At 40.5% G+C, this 17,911-nt stretch overlaps 1 protein-coding gene across 2 annotated transcripts in view; it reads left to right on the top strand.

Moving 5' to 3' along the window:
* The window catches only part of LOC130206860 (neurexin-1a-like), a 241,291-nt gene that overhangs the window by 11,292 nt on the left and 212,088 nt on the right, over nt 1-17,911 (top strand). Inside the window, exons 3-5 of one of the 2 annotated variants that reach the window (XM_056435081.1) lie at nt 11,846-11,863; nt 13,648-13,677; nt 14,868-14,915. In XM_056435081.1, the coding sequence (XP_056291056.1) occupies nt 11,846-11,863; nt 13,648-13,677; nt 14,868-14,915 (96 nt within the window). The remainder of the gene's footprint in view (nt 1-11,845; nt 11,864-13,647; nt 13,678-14,867; nt 14,916-17,911) is intronic. The other variant, XM_056435082.1, reaches the window with a different exon arrangement.

The following is a 17,911-nucleotide window of genomic DNA, read 5'->3' as shown; positions in this document are numbered from 1 at the left end:
CTACTAGTATACTTTTTCATGATATTCTAATATTTAGAGATAGGATATTTGAGTTTTCTTAAGCTGTAAGCCATAATCAGCAATAAATCAGAATAAAAGGCTTGCAATATTTCAGTTGATTTGTAATGAATCCAGAATGCATGACATTTTTGTTTTTTTAATTGCATTACAGAAAATAAAGAACTTCATCACAATATTCTAATTTTCTGAGACAGTCCTGTATATACACATATATACAATAAATTACAAATAAACTGAGCCCATATTTACAAATGATTGTTCGTAGACATCTTGGTTCCCCCACCAGGCCTAATACTCAAGTGTTTAACAGTTACTGCGGCACAAAAAAAGATTTATTCCACATTTGTAATACCTATCTTCGGTATTGTCAATCCTGGGATTAAGGTTAGATATACTGTTTAAGCCCCTCTGATTATCCTGTTGGATCATTCTGACCCACAAGGTATAAAAGAATGACGAGGTCTTCAGCACGTCTGCTGCCACAATCCCCTCTGTTTGCGCTGTCTCTTTGGAAATATCGGGATCGGACTATATTGTCCACACACCATCTGTCTCGAGAAACTTGTCGTAGCTGAATAATACGATTAATAAAATAACAAATCAACATTGTGTGAGTATATTTAGTTTTTAGTATATTTAGCGCACCGTTGTCTCAGCTTTAGGATGCAGAATGTCAGCAGAACAAAGGTCAGAAAAAAAAGTTAGACAGATATTTTTAAGCTTAGCTTTCTTGAAGTTGTCGATGGCATTCAGAGTATTAATAGAGCAGCAAACAAGTATTTAAACGTAACTTAAAGATATAAAAGAGCATTGGCCTGAGCAGAGAATGAAACCACTGTCCATCTGTGTGTGCTCTAATATGAGCTTCTCTGTGCTGCGTTGACATAGCTGGGTCAGCAGTGTGTGCCTCTTATTGTAAATTAGTGCATGTGAGCGTGCCCTTCTGGTTTGCTCTGCACTGATACATCAGTTTACAACTCATAACACCATCCCGTCCTTGTAGTTTTATTGGCAAGAGTGGGGAGCGGTAGGACCTCTTCATCTTTATCAAGTCATCTTTCATCTCTCAAATCATCTTCACCCAAATGTCGAACCATTCATTTATTAAGACTGTCTTCAGTATTCATGGAGATAAAAGCTCCACATGCAGTTATCTGCAAGGTAGCAGAAAATACTAACTAATTGTGTTAAAATAGTGTTGCTGCTGGTAGCAGATGTAATACATAATAATAAATGAATATCAAAATAAGTAATTATTATGAATAACTCAATTAGTATTTATAAACCCATACATTCGTATAATAGAATGATGATAATCAGCTTATGCCATAAGACACCATGAGTTTAACTAACAGAATGTATCGGATGCCACCCAATTTGGTAAAAGAAAATTGATATTAATCAATTAAATCTTAATCTCAGGGTTGCTACAGAGTTGTTGCCTTAGTGTACAGAGACCTATTATTTAATATACACTTAAATCAAATTATCAAGTTCTTTATAAATTGATGGGCAGATGGGAAGTAACGCTGTGTGAAGTGGCGGCTGTTCCTGTGTGGACATTTCTGCATCTTGATTCCCGTTGAATGAAAGCAGTTTATTGAAATGGCCTCCTCCCATCTCTCACTCTGGGGCAGCTGGTTCGGCTTTCTCTGATATCTTCGGACGTGGTAGTCTTCTTCGTTGAGGTTCGGCTTAAACAGTTTTTCCTCGTCTCCATCTCTCTATAGTATAGTGACGACAGAACAAGATGAGAACAGACATGTAACACAGTGTATTGTGAAAAGAAAAAGAAAAAAACCCGTGATGTACAGTTAAAAGACTAGTTGTAAATGGTTTACTAATGAAGTAAATGTGTTACGTTGAGATAGACTAAATATATATACAAAATAATTAAACACAAGAACAGAAAAGTGTCTTCCAGCTCCTCAGGAACATAGATGCTTTGAAAACCTGATCGTTGGGGGTCATACATTCTTGAAGGCTTGGTTAAAGTTTCATGATTGACGTCAAATCTTATCCTGAGGTAATCCAGACACATGCTTTATTGAGAGTTATTTTTAATTTAGACATTTGTCTGAAATGGAAACTGGACACTGTCCAATATTGAGGAATCCAGTGTCACTGGGGTGACCTTACCCAAAGGTTATATGAAGAGTGTATTGTTATGAGAGCTTACATGTGGCACCGTTGACTGGCTCAGCTGGTGAGAGTTTGAAATTGTGCAGTATAGCCAGAGCTGTGGGAGCTATCCATTTCCATCAGAGTGCCCATTTCCTCTCTCTCCAGCCATCCTGTTGCTTGAGGAGGATAATGAGAGAGATGGCGAGCTGTGTAATGCCACTAACGCTCCTCTCTAAGATAGATGCGTGAGGTTTATGCTGTGGTACTAAGAGATGAGTCCTCACTTCTACTCATTACTCTCGATTTGGTCAAATTTGTAATTTAAAAACAAATCGATCCTCTGGTGGCTCTGACCTTCGCTGCAAGGCTTTTACATATTTATTTTTTTAAAGCGCCGCTGCGACAAAGGATTTTAGAGCAGCCGTCCTGTTACTATTTTTCAAATTTACAACTGTCTAATGGGCTGGCAATGGCTTCAGTGCCTTCTGTTCTTCTTTGTTATTGCATGTGTGGTGATGACATTAGTACCCCGCTGATTAATAACACTGCAGGACAGGGATGGGGGGGGGGGGGGGGGTTAGGGGAGAACATGTAGAGAATGCACTTTTTGTTTGCTCAATTAATTCAAAGGAGCAGTCCATGAAGCTCCGTTGACTTATTGGTAGAACTCAGTTTGTGAAATCGTTGTGAGATGTCTAGTGGGGCCCAGGTTTCCAAAAGTTTGGAAAATAACCCAGACAACATAATCTAAAGATGCTATCGAGTGGCATTATAGAAACTGTAGGATCTCAGGTCTATTCAGAATGTGTGAGCCAAAGGATACTGAAGAGGATTCCAGTCAAAGTCGGTCCGTCAGTAAAATAGAAGACAACTGTGGTTTGCTGCATCTACATGTCAGTTGTCTGGCTGTTCACAACGGAGGAGCATTTCTCCTTTGCTGTTTTCTATAGAGCTGGTCTCTCTGTCCCTTTCTCTGTCTGTCATGTGTCGGCTTGGCACTCTGTTTAGACACAGCTGACAAATATGTCGAATAAGTCATTTGAAAACTGCACTTAAACAACCAGCAGTGACACTAGGCTATTTTTCATCATATAGTGGATGGAATTTGAATAAGATCATGTTGATCAGAGGAATAGAAACTCCAGGAGAACACCGAGGAGAGAGGAGAGGAACGTTGAAATGTGATGCATTTGTTGTCATCATTACATGGTACATTACTTGTCATTTAGCAGACGCTTGTATCCAAAGCGACTTACAATAAGTGTATTCAACCAAGAGTACAAACTAAGAACAACAAGATTACAGAAAGTAACATTTCCTCAACAGTCGAACTACAAAAGTACCATAATAAGAGCCATTTAAGTGCCACTGAAGTGCTAATCTGTATTTTAATCCAGATAGTCGGAAAATACATCATTTATCAAACTTTCATCATTAACATAACATATAACATATAATTAATCTGTTTATAATACATTATCTGAGTTTTTTTAATGCCAGTTTCAATCGTGGCACAAAGGAAAAAATTGACACGCTGCTGAAAGTATGAGTAAAGTGTAAAGCGACGCGTTCTCCATGAAGCAACTGGTTTTAAAAATGGAACATGCAGCCCAATGCCGAAACTTGGGGCGTTTCTGTGTCCAGGGTCCCCATTGTTCAAACGTGCTGGGAAATATGTTGACGCTTTGCATATTGTCACGTAAACATCCTCAAGCAGTCACATTCTCATTTCTCTGCTGCAGCACTGTTACATGGATGTCCAAATATCAGTTTTTTGTCTGGAGAGTTTCAGCTTCTCCACAATAAAAAATAGTCTTAGCTGACCTACTTTTTCAAAACCACGCTGGCATCATAAACAGTTTCCGTTTGAGGCTATTTAAGATGGAATTTAAACACTTTAGTTTGAAGTTGCTTCATAATGTATAATATTGAACATTGAACATTTTACGCACTGTTATTGCTTTTGACTTATTATACAACATGCCCTTATTGAAGTGACTCTCTCCCCTCTTGTCCGACCTAATCCGATAATGCTGTGAGAAGAACATTTGTTTAACTGAATAGTGACAACTTTAGTGTAAAGTCGGACTTTCAGATTTTTAATGAGACAACTTTTAAGAAGACAATGGGGCATTTGTTTAAGAGCTGCTACATTAAACATACAAGTAGGCTCTCTTAGAACAAGCTAAATTAATATTGTTTTTAACTTAAAACAATGATTGAAAGGCAGCTATGATTGTACATCATCTTTTAGTACAACATAAGCAGTTGAAAATTGTAACTCTTAGCAGAGCTAAGAGCACAGTGGATAAAACATAACACAAATAGCACCAACGGTAAGACTTACTAGACGGAGGAATTAAATGAACATGGAGACACAAGATACGTGACTTGTCTGTTACACAGCCAACAGGGGGATGCCCTCACCCTCCAGTGAGGCTTTTTATTGACACTCAATAAACAGTTCACGCCCACACACAGGTGGCTCAAATCAGGTTCATCGGTCACATCAATCAGTTCAAGTTGCCCAATGTCCATTAGTAAATTAGATAGAAATAGTAATAAAGTTATCACACAATATGAGAGCATATCTCAACACCCCCACTTGCTCTTACTTTGTGAAGTTCATAAGTACTGTTTTTCTTTAGAGCATAAACCCATCTACCCCCCACTGCTTTCTTACCCGGAGGCAAGTTGGTTAGAGTAAATGTGTTATTTGCTTTAAGAGACTGCATTTCTTCATCCATGGCACCCACTCTTTTGATTTGTCTGAGCTCATGGCTCCTTCAAAAGTTACAGGTATGTCGCAAGTGACTTTATAACAGTAATCAATGTTACTTTGGACCTGGTCCATTTTTCCAGCAGACTGAGAAACATTGTCACGTAGGTAAAATGGCTTCCTTCTCACTCTAGAAGGGTAAGTTCTAGGCTCATGCTTAACTTCAACTGCTCTCGGTTGGCTACTCTCCTCAGTCTCAATGAATATAGAATATACACTTTTATTAATCCCCAAGGGGAAATTAGTTCTCTGCATTTAACCCATCCTTAGTTATTAAGGAGCATGAGGGGTGGCGCCGTGAAGCAGGAAGCAAGGGGTTCAGCGCCTTGCTCAAGGACACTTCGACTTGCAACTAATGGGGAGAGCGGGGATCGAACCCACAACCCTGCGGTTGCAGGACGGCCCTCTTACCCCACTGAGCTAAAGCCGCCCCGTAAACTGGACTGGAACCTCTTCAGTCTCAAGGACTGGGATTGCATTCTGCCTGAATCTATCTGCTCTGTATTCTACCATCAGATCATCATCATCAGCATCAACATTAGTCTGAGTCTGTTGCTCAACCCCAGGCTGAGAAACAAACTTGACTAACCTATTTCTCTGCACCTTCTCGCTGTCAGGAAAATAGATAAGGTATGCTGGACTGGTTTTGTCATACCCAACAAAAACACCTTCTACACCCCTTGGGTCAAGTTTTTTCTTGTCTTGAACATAAGCAAAACACTTTGAGCCAAATTTTTGCATTTTGGACAGGTTGGGTTGTCTCCCAGTCAACGCCTGTACTGGTGTTTGCTTTGTTCGTTTGTTGAAACAACGGTTTCTAATCACTGCTGCTGTCTGTACAGCATACGGCCACAGACCTTTTGGTAGGCCACTCTCAATTAACATGCATCTTGCCATATCAAAAAGTGTGCGCCAATTTCGCTCAGCCGTCCGATTTTGATGTGGAGAATACGGAGCTGAGGTCTCGTGCCTAATACCATTTTTAACCATTAAAGATTTGAAACTCTTAGCAGTGTACTCTGTACCATTATCTGATCGCAAACGCTTAATTTTGCCATAAGGCGTTACATCGCCAGAAACCGCTCAGTGGCTTGCACTGTGTCACTCTTATTTTTAAGGAAATACACAAATACAGCACTGGAAAAATCATCAGTAAACGACAGTGTATACTTAAACCCCTCTCTGGACTCTGGGGATATTGGTCCTGCCAAATCTGTGTGGACCAGCCCTAGTGGCTCTGTAGCTCTAGCATCAGGCTTTCTATTTATGGTCTGCACAAATTTGCCCTGAATACATACATCACAGTGTGGAGGTTTACTGGTTGCCCCTTTAATTTGCATGCCCTCGACAACAGGTGGCAACTTCAACACATCCTCATAGTTACAGTGACCCAATACTTCATGCCACGTTTGTAAATCAAGACACCCTTTAACTTGGTCAACACATTTCACATCATTATCTACCGTGTGTAAATAATAAAGCCTGTTGTGTACGTGTATGTGGAATTTCGTACCATTTCTGTGAATCAGAATGTCCTCTCCTTTCTTGAAGATCACCGTCGCGTCACTTGCTGTAGCCGCTTTTACAGAAAAGATGTCTTGCGGATAGGAGGGGATGTACAACGCGTCTTTCAGCGTTGTTCTCAGCTGTCGACCTGTGCTGTCCGTCAGACAGACCACCGCGCCGCCGCCACTCTGCTACGCCGCTGCACCGGTGCCGTCGGCCAGCTCAACACAGTGTGACTCGGCCTGAACTCGCCGTTGAAACACTTGAACTTGGCGAGGTCTGTAACGATGTGCGAGGTCGCCCGCAGTCGACCATCAGGCCCCTCACGTTGACATCTTGGCTCGGATGGACATCTGCTGGCATGTCGCTCAACCGAACGCATACTCGCCTCCTCCCGCCTCCTCTGAAGCTTTACGGGCGTCATCTCGGCCTCGCCGCTTCTTGCTCCGACAGGTCTCGCTGCTGTGTGTCGCTCCTGCAGTGGCTGCACCACACTTTGCGCTGACAAGCGCTGACGAGGTGTCCGTGTGTCCCACACCTGAAACACCCCAGGCTCGCGTCCCCCGTCGCCAGCTGCTGCTGCTGCTGCTGCTCACGTTCGCCTGGACCTGCACCTCGTCCTGGTGGGTCTCGCTGCTCGTCGCCCCGTGCTGTCATCACATTGTCCTCAGTGTCTGGAGCACGCATCTTCTCTGTGTCCTCGTAGCTTCGCAGTTTCGTCTTGAATTCAGGAAACGCCACGGTCTCATCTCTTTGCGTGATGTAGATAACAAACGGTTTAAACGATTCGGGAAGCCCTTTTAGAACCATAGCTACAAGTAGCCCGTCACTCAAAGTCTCGCCTGCGTTTCTCAACGCTGTGCTGACTGTCTCAGCACGTATCACATAGTCGGTTACACTCTCGCTGCTTGACTTCTGGAGCGAGGTGAGCTCAGTATAAAGGCTGATAATTCTTGGCTTTCCTCTGCCTTGATAATAGTTTCTCAAAATAAGTAGTGCTGCTCTACCGTCGTCGGGTGCTTCCCGCATCACCAAGGACAGGCTCTTATCATCCAGAAACTGGATAAGCTCAGAATATGCTTCTTCATTCTTTGCCTCATTCCGCAGCAGTTCCTCTTCGTCCTCTGTCACAGGCACTCTCAGAATGGTTTCTTTCAACCCTTGCAGACGAAGGTGGCCCAAGAACTTAGTCTCCCACAGTTCATACTTATTTTCATCCCGTCACAATAACAAGCGCGACCAGCGGCTCCCACTCGGCTCTACTGGCTTTCTGCTACTAGTCATGTTTGGTGCCTACACGCACCTAGTCTTAAGTGTTAGTTTTAAATGTTTTGCTCTATAGGTTTTCGCCATCACCTGGGCCCATAACCTCTTAGCAGAGCTAAGAGCACAGTGGATAAAACATAACACAAATAGCACCAACGGTAAGACTTACTAGACGGAGGAATTAAATGAACATGGAGACACAAGATACGTGACTTGTCTGTTACACAGCCAACAGGGGGATGCCCTCACCCTCCAGTGAGGCTTTTTATTGACACTCAATAAACAGTTCACGCCCACACACAGGTGGCTCAAATCAGGTTCATCGGTCACATCAATCAGTTCAAGTTGCCCAATGTCCATTAGTAAATTAGATAGAAATAGTAATAAAGTTATCACACAATATGAGAGCATATCTCAACAGTAACCTTGTTAGGTGATAGATTGCAGTTGAGTTCTTATTCAATGTTGACAGAAAATATGGGATTTGACAGCAATAACGCTCCATCATATCTGTGAAACCCATTTCAGGAATCCAATATCACTGCAGCTACTGCTTCTTATTTCTAACAAAAGCAAATACAAAACTTGGCAAAAAAACAAACTAAATTTGGTTCAGTTTAACTTACATTCATTTTGACTTTAAGAGAAGAAAGTTATAGGAAGTGAATGTTAATTGGTTGAAGTGAACTTAGGTAATAATAGAGACAAGGAATTCCAACGATGACACTCAGAGTGGACGACAAAAGGTTGTTCCTAAATGGTCATAGGGCAGGGTACATGTGAATAATATCTTTCGTGAATGTGACACATGTTGCTTCATGTGTAATGTAGCGTCACCGAGAGCCCGATGATGCTGCTTGCCACGTCTCATTCGTCAGTCAGCTGCATTCAGACGCACAGCGCGACAGACAGAGATGTGTTAATGACATTTCGTGGAGCTGGCTGATAGGAGCAGTGTCAAGTACAATCAGCTCTTTCTCATTCCTTAGGAGTCACACCACGCCTTTGCCGTCTGATACTGACACACAAGGCACCCTTTAGCGTCTGTAAGGAACTGCAATGGAAATACATCGTCTTCATGATGAGATGCTCAGAGAACTCGCTACGGGAGTGTATTGTTATCGTGTCAGGACTTAGAGTTATTATTCTTTTAAAACCACACGGTAGATGGGTCAAACAAACGCAAGCGGTGGTGGAGACCGGTGGTGGAGACCGGTGGTGGAGACCGGTGGTGGAGACCGGTGGTGGAGACCGGTGGTGGAGACCGGTGGTGGAGACCGGTGGTGGAGACCGGTGGTGGAGACCGGTGGTGGAGACCGGTGGTGGAGACAGGTGGTGGAGACTGGTGTTCGTGTCGCAAAGTGTTGTTGATATTTTAAAGATACTTTCGTGATGTTGGTGACACGCTTTTCATACTTATTTGACGTTTTAGGTGTTTTTGTTTGAATTCGCAACGTTATAACCGCGTGTTTACTGCGGCCGGGCAGCAGGCTATACCCGGTGCGTTAGGAAATGATGCCAAAGGGTCTGAGAACTTGTTTTGGACTGTGGCTTTCTACGAACTGTCCCTTTGCCGATATCCAGATGTCACAGTTTTGAGCTCACAGTCAAAGCGTCAAGTTTGTGTTGAGTTGTCAGAATCATGTCTGCAGGAGACCAATAGAAAAGATAATCGATCCCTGATTCTTTTTTTTTCTGCTCCGGCACACCAGCTGCTTTATTTAGTTTGGCATCAATATAGATAGTATTTACTTTCCATGAGCTAAACACCATGTGCATGATCAGCAGCACAAGACCATAAGAGATGCAGATCATCTGACGGTTGAGTGCATTTTGGTGTAGTGTTACCAGCACAATAGCACTGGGATCACTTTGTCGAGGGGATTAAATGGATTTACGTCTCTGGATTAGAATGCAACCAGCTGGGTACATTTGTGGAATAATGTGTGTGTGTGTGTGTGTGTGTTTCTGTGTGTATGTGTATGTGTGGGGGTGTGTGTGTGTGTGTTTATGGGTTTGTGTGGGGTTGTGTGTGAGCTTTATCGGTACATATCAGGTGTTACTGCTGGAAGAGGAACGCTTCTTTTCTTTAAAACACAACCAAATGAAATATTGTTTTCAACAAATCAAATTCCCTGAGAGCCTGTACACTGTATTAGAAGCATGATGTCCCTCCCCTGTTGCCATTTAATTGATCAGATCAGATTTCACACAAGGATACTGTATTGCATGCTTTTAGAGCTGATCTAATTAGGATGCATTAAATATTGGACTGTTTTTTAATCACCAATAATCAGAGGAAGGGAATCCCTGTACCATAATATTAATTGCACAATAACCTCACACGTGATCTAACACCAACTATCAAAACAATGCTTTTAGAACAAGCCACACTTGGAATTAAAAGGCAGTGGGAGGAAGGATTACACATTGTGGCAAAAGTCACCATCAGCCTTTGGGGTCTTGACATAAGAAAACGTTTGGGTTTCTACCTATCACTTCTCATGAGGTCGCTTTGCAACTGCCAGCTTCATGCTTTCCTTGTCAGCTTGTCAGAGTGCTTTTCATCATCGAGCTAACCCTTTGTGAACAAAGTGCACTTTTTTACTGTACTGTCGACCTCCAAAACTGAAAACAAGAATATCAGGAAATAAGATCCTCATAATGCATGATGCTACGCACAAAGTCTGTGTGCAAATCTGAACTTTTTGTTTAATTGGTAACAGCAATTCACATTGACAACTGATTATATGTCAAACAATTTGTACATACATATTAATATAAGTGAAAGCGGTTGATTGCATTGTAATTTGTTCACAAAAGAATGATTTGGATTGTTTTTGGTGCATGATGTCTGATTTGGAAGGGAACCAGTGGTGATGGTAAGTCATGGGTCAAACGCTTGAATCTGGCCAAGAAACCATTTTACAGAGGTAGGAGTTTATTTTGAAGGGGCAACTTGGCTTCTGTGCCCAACTGGCCACTTGGTTAAAGTTTGGATTGATTCCAGGTTATGTTTTTTTTATACAAATATTGATGAGACAATGCATGTACCTGTCTTCATGATTTCGATTCATGTTAGCCCTATTGAGAATTCATAACAATGCTATATCACCAACGTTTAAAAAAATAATTCTGTGTAATTCTGCTATTGTGATTTTTTTACATTTTTGAGTATTGAATATGATAATAACAATCAGTCTCCAGGAACATTACAAGCACTTAATGGTGAATAGAACTGTTGACTGTCCTTTTTTAAATTGTTTTTGGAGGCAGTTGGGCTTCTCTCATTTCAATGGTTTTGCACGTTTTCTCAAACCCATTCATTTCCCTTTCATCATGATGTTCACCTCACCTGTTTGATATTACTTATCCAACATGTAATTCTTCTCTCGGCCTCTTTTATAAGAGGTTTTACATGGCATTTGTCTCACCTCCTTACACCTCACTTTGATTGCCCATACATGTTCACTGGTCATTGCTTTTGGTTCGGCGACCAAGTCACCTGATCGAGTTTCAGCCATGAGTCCCCACTGTCCAATCCAACACTGTATCAGCAATGCTCTACCACAGCCAACTATTTATTTGGGTTCTTTTCTCTTGCACAACATTTCATCACATATGGCGCAGCTTTTCATTAAAAAAAATATAACTAAAACACTGGACACAGATGACATTGAGTCTGTTGAATTAAATAGCTGTAACCAAATGTTAAAGTCCATCATATTTAAAAATAATAAATGAAAAAAAGCCTTATGCAACGGAATGAACCGGCCTCATGTCTGAAGATGTTTATCCTCTTACGACTCATGATCAATACTGGTTCTTCAATCTTTTAACAGGGATGCCAGTTTTTGATCAGCCTTCAACGAAGATTCTAGTTCTTCAAGGTTATATCAAATATTCAGAAGGGCTCATTCAGTTACAACTGTGTCCTGTATTCCAGGTCTGTACGAGCACAAAAGGTGGACAACAAAATGAAGGCCTATGCATAGATCAGCCTTTCCTCTGCAGGAGTTACAATAGGTCACTTGCATGTGAAGTTTAATTAATGCCTTGCATGGTTACAACATGCAATGGCCAGTACTAGTCTGCATGCTGCTTAATGAATGTCTTCCTCTCTTTCTTTTTGCCTGTCCATGTTTCCAGAAGACAACTATAATGAAGGTGGGTATTTTTACTGTTGGTTTCCATTATTCATAAATTGTGTATGCCTACACATTGTCATGGCCAAGGCTCCTCAAATAAATGTAAGCAACTGTTTTACAATGGTAATGGCATTGAAATAAGTGGTAAGTCTCATTAATCATTTGGTTTTTTAAATTTGTTTTTATTTTTACACCTCATAGTAATCATTCTTTATGTATGGGATTACACAATACCTCAATCAAAAATTATTCGTAGTACTTTGAGTAGCCTTGGACCACTGATGGTTCGCTGCTTCACTATTTTATCTCAGAAGCTATTCAGTGCTCAGTTCTATTTCCTGAATAATAGTAAATGAATAAATAAAACAGAAGGGATTTGGACCTTGAGCACCAATGATGAAACCAAGATGAACTCATGGTAAAACCAATCATTCAGAAGACAGAAAAAATTACATTATTAACCAATCAATCAGAAAGAAAGAAATAATAAGATAATATTAATCAATCAGAAATAATTAAATAATATTCATACATTAAAAAGGTCCAAGTGTCCTCATTAAAAGTTGTTTTTTAAAGGCTTAGCTGAGCAATACTATCATAACGTATTGCACTAGGTGTTGTGTGTGTGGTACAGGACGTGGACCCAAAAGTAGAAAAGGTTCAAGTTAAGAATCAAAAAGGTTTATTTCCAAGGAAAATAGCACCCTGACAACAGGAACAAAAAGTATCTGACAACGAACAAGCAGTAGACACAGACTAAATACACAGGGGAATGAGACACAGGTGGAAACAATGAGGGCGGGGCTTGCAATCACACAGGTGGAAACAATTAGGAACAAGACACACAATCACAGGGAAGGAAGTGCAGGGAAACGAGAGACAGTGACTTCAAAATAAGACAGGAAACAAGACGCAAAAACTCTGGATCATGACGCTAGGTTCTGCAAAACAGAACAATATAGATACATTAATTACATTAGTGGAAATAATTAAATTAGAAAAAGTGTCAAATATCTATTTGTGGTAATTGCTATTATAAACTGACACTATGGAGAGGTTAGGTTTCTCAATTGAAATGAAATTATGCAGTTTTTATTTAGTTGAATTTCTTGTTGGTAAGTGTATTGTAATAAAAAAAGACTTTAATTAAGCACTTCACAGACATTTAACCCAATGCTATCTTCTTTATAAGCAAAATTGTTCCATTGTGTGTAGTATGACTCCATGGGGACGTAGGAGATTATTGGTAGTTTAAGGTTGAAATCACCCATATGTTCAAACAGCAGGGTAATGACAATGTAAACGGTATATCGGGAAGAAAAGCTTGCTGAAGGAAAGCACTGGAATTAGTTTCAGTTAACATAAAAAAAACCTGACCAACTCCAATCAGCTTCTTTTTTCTTTGCATGACAGTATGACTCACTGTTGACAGTTGTTGGAGGTTTAAGGTAAAACAGTCTTCTGCTATATGTGTGCAAAGGAATCGCTCTCTCATTGGTAGGTGGGATGACAGTCTGTGTACTTCTCTTCTTAATGAAAAGAAAGGTCAGCCTGAACTTAGATTTCTGAATGAAGACGAGTAAGAGGCTGATGATGCATTGCAACCTGCTTTGGTTGACCAAATGCTCATTGTGCCAACCCTGTCCGTGCGTCCTCCTCTTCCTCCCCGTCCCACTCTTCCCTTTCCAAACACTCCTCAAGTAACACCGACATCTGCTCTGAAAGAGATGCCTGCGTGTCAGTGTCACACAGCTTCCCATGATCCCTTGTTCTCTGCTGACTGTGCTCTTGTTTTCCTTTAAGGTCTCGCACACCTGATGATGGGCGACCAAGGTATGAGCTCTGTTCCTTTTCCCCATCATTCCTCCAGTGTCCCTCCTGCTCCCATTGTGTTCAGAAGTGTGTTTGCATATGACTCTTGTTCAAGACTCAGGCTTGAAGCTTCATATATGGGCTGTCAGTTCGCTTATTTTGAATGACCTAGTTTATTTTCATTCACCCACTTATTTCTCTCTCTCTCTCTCTCTCTCTCTCTGTATGACCCCTTTTTCAAGCTCATTTGGCTTTCTGCTCCCCACTCTGCTGAGTAGCCGTGTCATTTCACTCCGTTTTTTCTTTATTCATAATTACTCACATCTACTCTACAATTCCGATGTTATGATGATGTGGTTTGAGTAAAGGGACATAATAACATTAGGATATAATGCATGGTGGTGAAAACATAGCTCACTGAATGTTACAGTTAATCCTCACCTGCCACGCACAGGTGATCGGTCCATTCTAGCTTCATGTATCCGTCTGTGCGGCTGCTGCATACTTTAAGCATGCAGCGGAGCAGGGATGTGGAGGGTTGTTACTCTCTTTCCACTTCCTGTGTTAGTTGCCTCATACTGTCACACATTCCCCTCTATCTGCACATATATGTAGCCATCGAGCCTCTTTCTCCTGCCGCCTGTCCTTTCCCGACTTGACCACGACGCTTATCAGTGTCCCCTCTTTTCTCCCTTCTCCCTTTTTGTCTGGAATCTGCTTTCTTCATGGAACATTTCATCAAAATCTTATAGGTAAAAGTAAAGGTACAACGCTTATAATTCTGTGAATTCATGAAACTAAGACAGCAGTGTTTGTGGCAGTATATACTTGGCCTAAATGCAGTATATAAGGTCATTGGCATTTTAAAAAAATTGCTTTTTCAACTATATAAGATTTCAAAGGTAGGTGCCGCTTCCGCTTTGCATTCACATGTTTCAGCTGTGTCACCTTTCTTTTCTGCTTGATGCATGGGAATCATAAAAGAGACTCACATGGACATATTAACACAATAGTTGCTGTCCAGTACACCAACACCACCACAACCACCCAGGGGGTAACTACACTCTTTTTGTTTAAATGATGGGTTTGGGGTTTGCTGGGTGTGGCTGGATCATATTGTTGTGGGCCTCCCATCCTGGCTGTGATCATCACCTCTTCTCCCTGTGGGGTAAGTGGACTTCTGATCTTTGCCATTTGACTCTCCTCCTCAGGGCAGAGAGGGGAAGTTTGGCTACTAAGGTCCCTTCTCAGCATTCAAGGTAAAACTTTGATTATTTCAAGTTAGTCAATGAAGTAAAACCAAATATAGCAAGTTATCAATAACTTACTGAAGTGTGGGACACTTGACTGTCAGTGTGTGTGTTTACTATTTGGAGAATGACTTGTATAAGTTAGCGTTTAAAAAGTAGTGATACACGGCACGACATTCAAGTATTTTCACATGGAATAGCTTGATTTGATTTTGCTTGCTCTTGTTGCTTTGACAGTTTACTTTAATGCAGGTTTGAACGTTTCTATTTTGCCAGAAAAAAATGTTGTGTTATGTTAAATGCTATCTCTTATCATACTTGTGAAGCATCATCTGAACAGGTAAGTCTTCAAATGGTCCATCCATGAAGTTTAATTTATCTTCCGATGTTTATGTTGTATGTTGAACAATGTATACAATATTAACACATATCTCATTTGTGCTTATGTTAATGTATTCGGATACATGGGAGTTTGTTCTTCGATAGCCGGAGATGCCTAAACATGTTTAATGCGTGGCGGTTTTCATTGTCTCCTCAAATGATCACGTGTAATGCAATTCCGCGCACTAATGCGTCTGATTGTTGCATTAACCCATTTGAAAAATGAGAACTGAGTCAAGGGAGTCCAGCAGAGACAGCTCGCTTTCAAAGTGAAAGTATAGAACACATTGAAGTCATATCTTTGCAACTTTGACTTACACCTAGAGGGCTTTCACATCACCGCTTACCGTTGCATAAGGAAGAGAGACACTCTTTTTAAAATTGCAGTGCTAACCTTTACTCAAACAGCTTTAACGAGCAACGCACGGCTCCTGAACAAACCCATATGTTCACATAATGAACATGTCGTGGAAGCAGGATTCAGATCTTTTTTAGAAAAGGTACTAATACCACATTGTAAAACACATCTGTTATAATTAAAAGTCCTGCATTGGATGTTGTGCTTTAGTAAAGGTATTATCAGTAAAGTTTGAATGTATTAAAAGTAAAAGTAGATAGAAGAAGTAGAACTCTTCGGTCTCGTGTGCAAGTGTTTCCCTCTAAAATGCAATAAGATATAAGAAGGAAGTGACATGAAAAGAAAAGACTTGAGTATTTCACAACTGTTCTTAAATTCAGTACTTAAGTAAATGTACTAAATGTTCTTCATTGGAGATCTGTCTGAAATCATTTGTAACCTGATGGCAGCAGGCACAGGTGGAACATGTTTGTAATTTATCATGAGTAAAACAATTTGAAAAATGTAATTACTTTTTATATGTTATTACTTCGACCCTAAAAAAAACCGGAAAAGCGGTTCGGATAGTGGGAAGTGAATGTTATTACTATTATTAAAAAGCATTTACATGTTGTGAGCAGATTACACTCATGTTGAAAACACTATTTAAATAAAGGTTAGCGATGTGTTTACTTAATTAGAGTAGACTCAGTATTGAGTCCGAGGCAATGATTCGTGGTGCTGAACTGTGTATTTTTTTTCTTTCATAGAGGCAAAAGGATATTTATTCATTCAGTTATTTAATTTCTTAGAATGTTTAAAAGTATAAACAGTAAATAAACTTAGTATATTTCAAAGGATATCTTAATGTTTTATTGTCATGACGAGAAAGCCAGCAAATATGTTCAAGCTAAATCAACTCTTTACAATCATGTCAGCATTTACAAACGCACAACTTTTACTTTGAAGGCGAGCTGTCTCTGTTTCTGACTCATTTTCATTTACTCAATTTTAATTTTTCAAGTTGGTTAATGGGACAATTGAAGGATTACTACGTGGAATTGTATTGGTCGTATTCATTCAATGCCACAATAACACAGGCCGCCACGCGTCAACCGTGGTCAGGCAGCATCGACTATCGAAGAACAAACTCACGTATTAGAAGACATTTGCATTAGCACAAGTAGTCCAATAAAATGGTGTATTACCCCATATCTGACATTGTTCATTCAACAACAATGAATAACGGCAGATTAATTATACTTAAATATACTCAAACTGCCCTATATGCTGCTACTATGGAGACACACCCACACACACACACACACACACACACACAAACCTACACTCACACACGCACACACACACACACACACACACAAACAAATGAAACCATTCTGCATAATAGAATGGAGAGATTTATTTTTCGATCACCTAAGGTAAGTGTCATTTCCACAATCTTACTGGTTCCTAGTTCAGCAAGTGGATGCATACCAGTTGGTTTTTCATTGCACCCCTACTTGACATACATACAGCAAATATAATTTTATTCATAATTTTTTTATTTTAGTTGGAACATCCCCACTGTAGGTGGTTCAAAACTTTACATTTTTGCAACCGTCAAGTTATGCAAAATCCTTGGAATAACAGAATGTTTGTCATTGACCTATTTATGTAAAAAATGATCCTGGCATTTGGTATTCTGTAAACACAAATGCCAGGTATTCAATGCAATGGCAATTTGCTGTCTAAAACAAACATGTAAAATGTATACATGGGCACAGCTGCAAATCTGGTGATCCATGGTAAAGGTATATAACCTATGGTGAAACAATTGCTGCCCTCAGTAGTTTTCTACTGGTTAAATGGTTGACTATCAAAGCCCTAACATACCCTTGATGCTGGTGATCTGTAGTTTTTAGTGTACACTATATGGCTAAATCTGAAACCCACAGTTTTTTACAACACAATATCAAACACCCAGTTTAGCTGTGGCAGAAGGGAAGCCACAGGGAGAGATTGAAAGAATGCTTGTGAGGCACAAATCGGACATACCGAGCACTCTCCTTCTAATTTGGGCCATTGCTAGTTGTTCCCTGCGTGGTACAGTGTGAAATATAGTCAGTCCAGTTATGTACTGTGTATTCACAAACACTTGAGCATTACGTCTAGGAACGTGGACAGTGCCTGTACTCACGGTCTGCTGCTTTAAGCTTGTGAGAATACTGTGTATTACGTGAGCCCCCCTGAGGTCCTCCTGTGTCACGTTAACCACTTGTATGGTTTA

Source organism: Pseudoliparis swirei, chromosome 17 (assembly GCF_029220125.1).
Source record: "Pseudoliparis swirei isolate HS2019 ecotype Mariana Trench chromosome 17, NWPU_hadal_v1, whole genome shotgun sequence".
NCBI classification, from domain to species: Eukaryota; Metazoa; Chordata; class Actinopteri; order Perciformes; family Liparidae; genus Pseudoliparis; species Pseudoliparis swirei.
The sequence above is the reverse complement of the archived record's forward strand: the minus strand, read 5'-3'. Positions and strand labels throughout refer to the sequence as shown.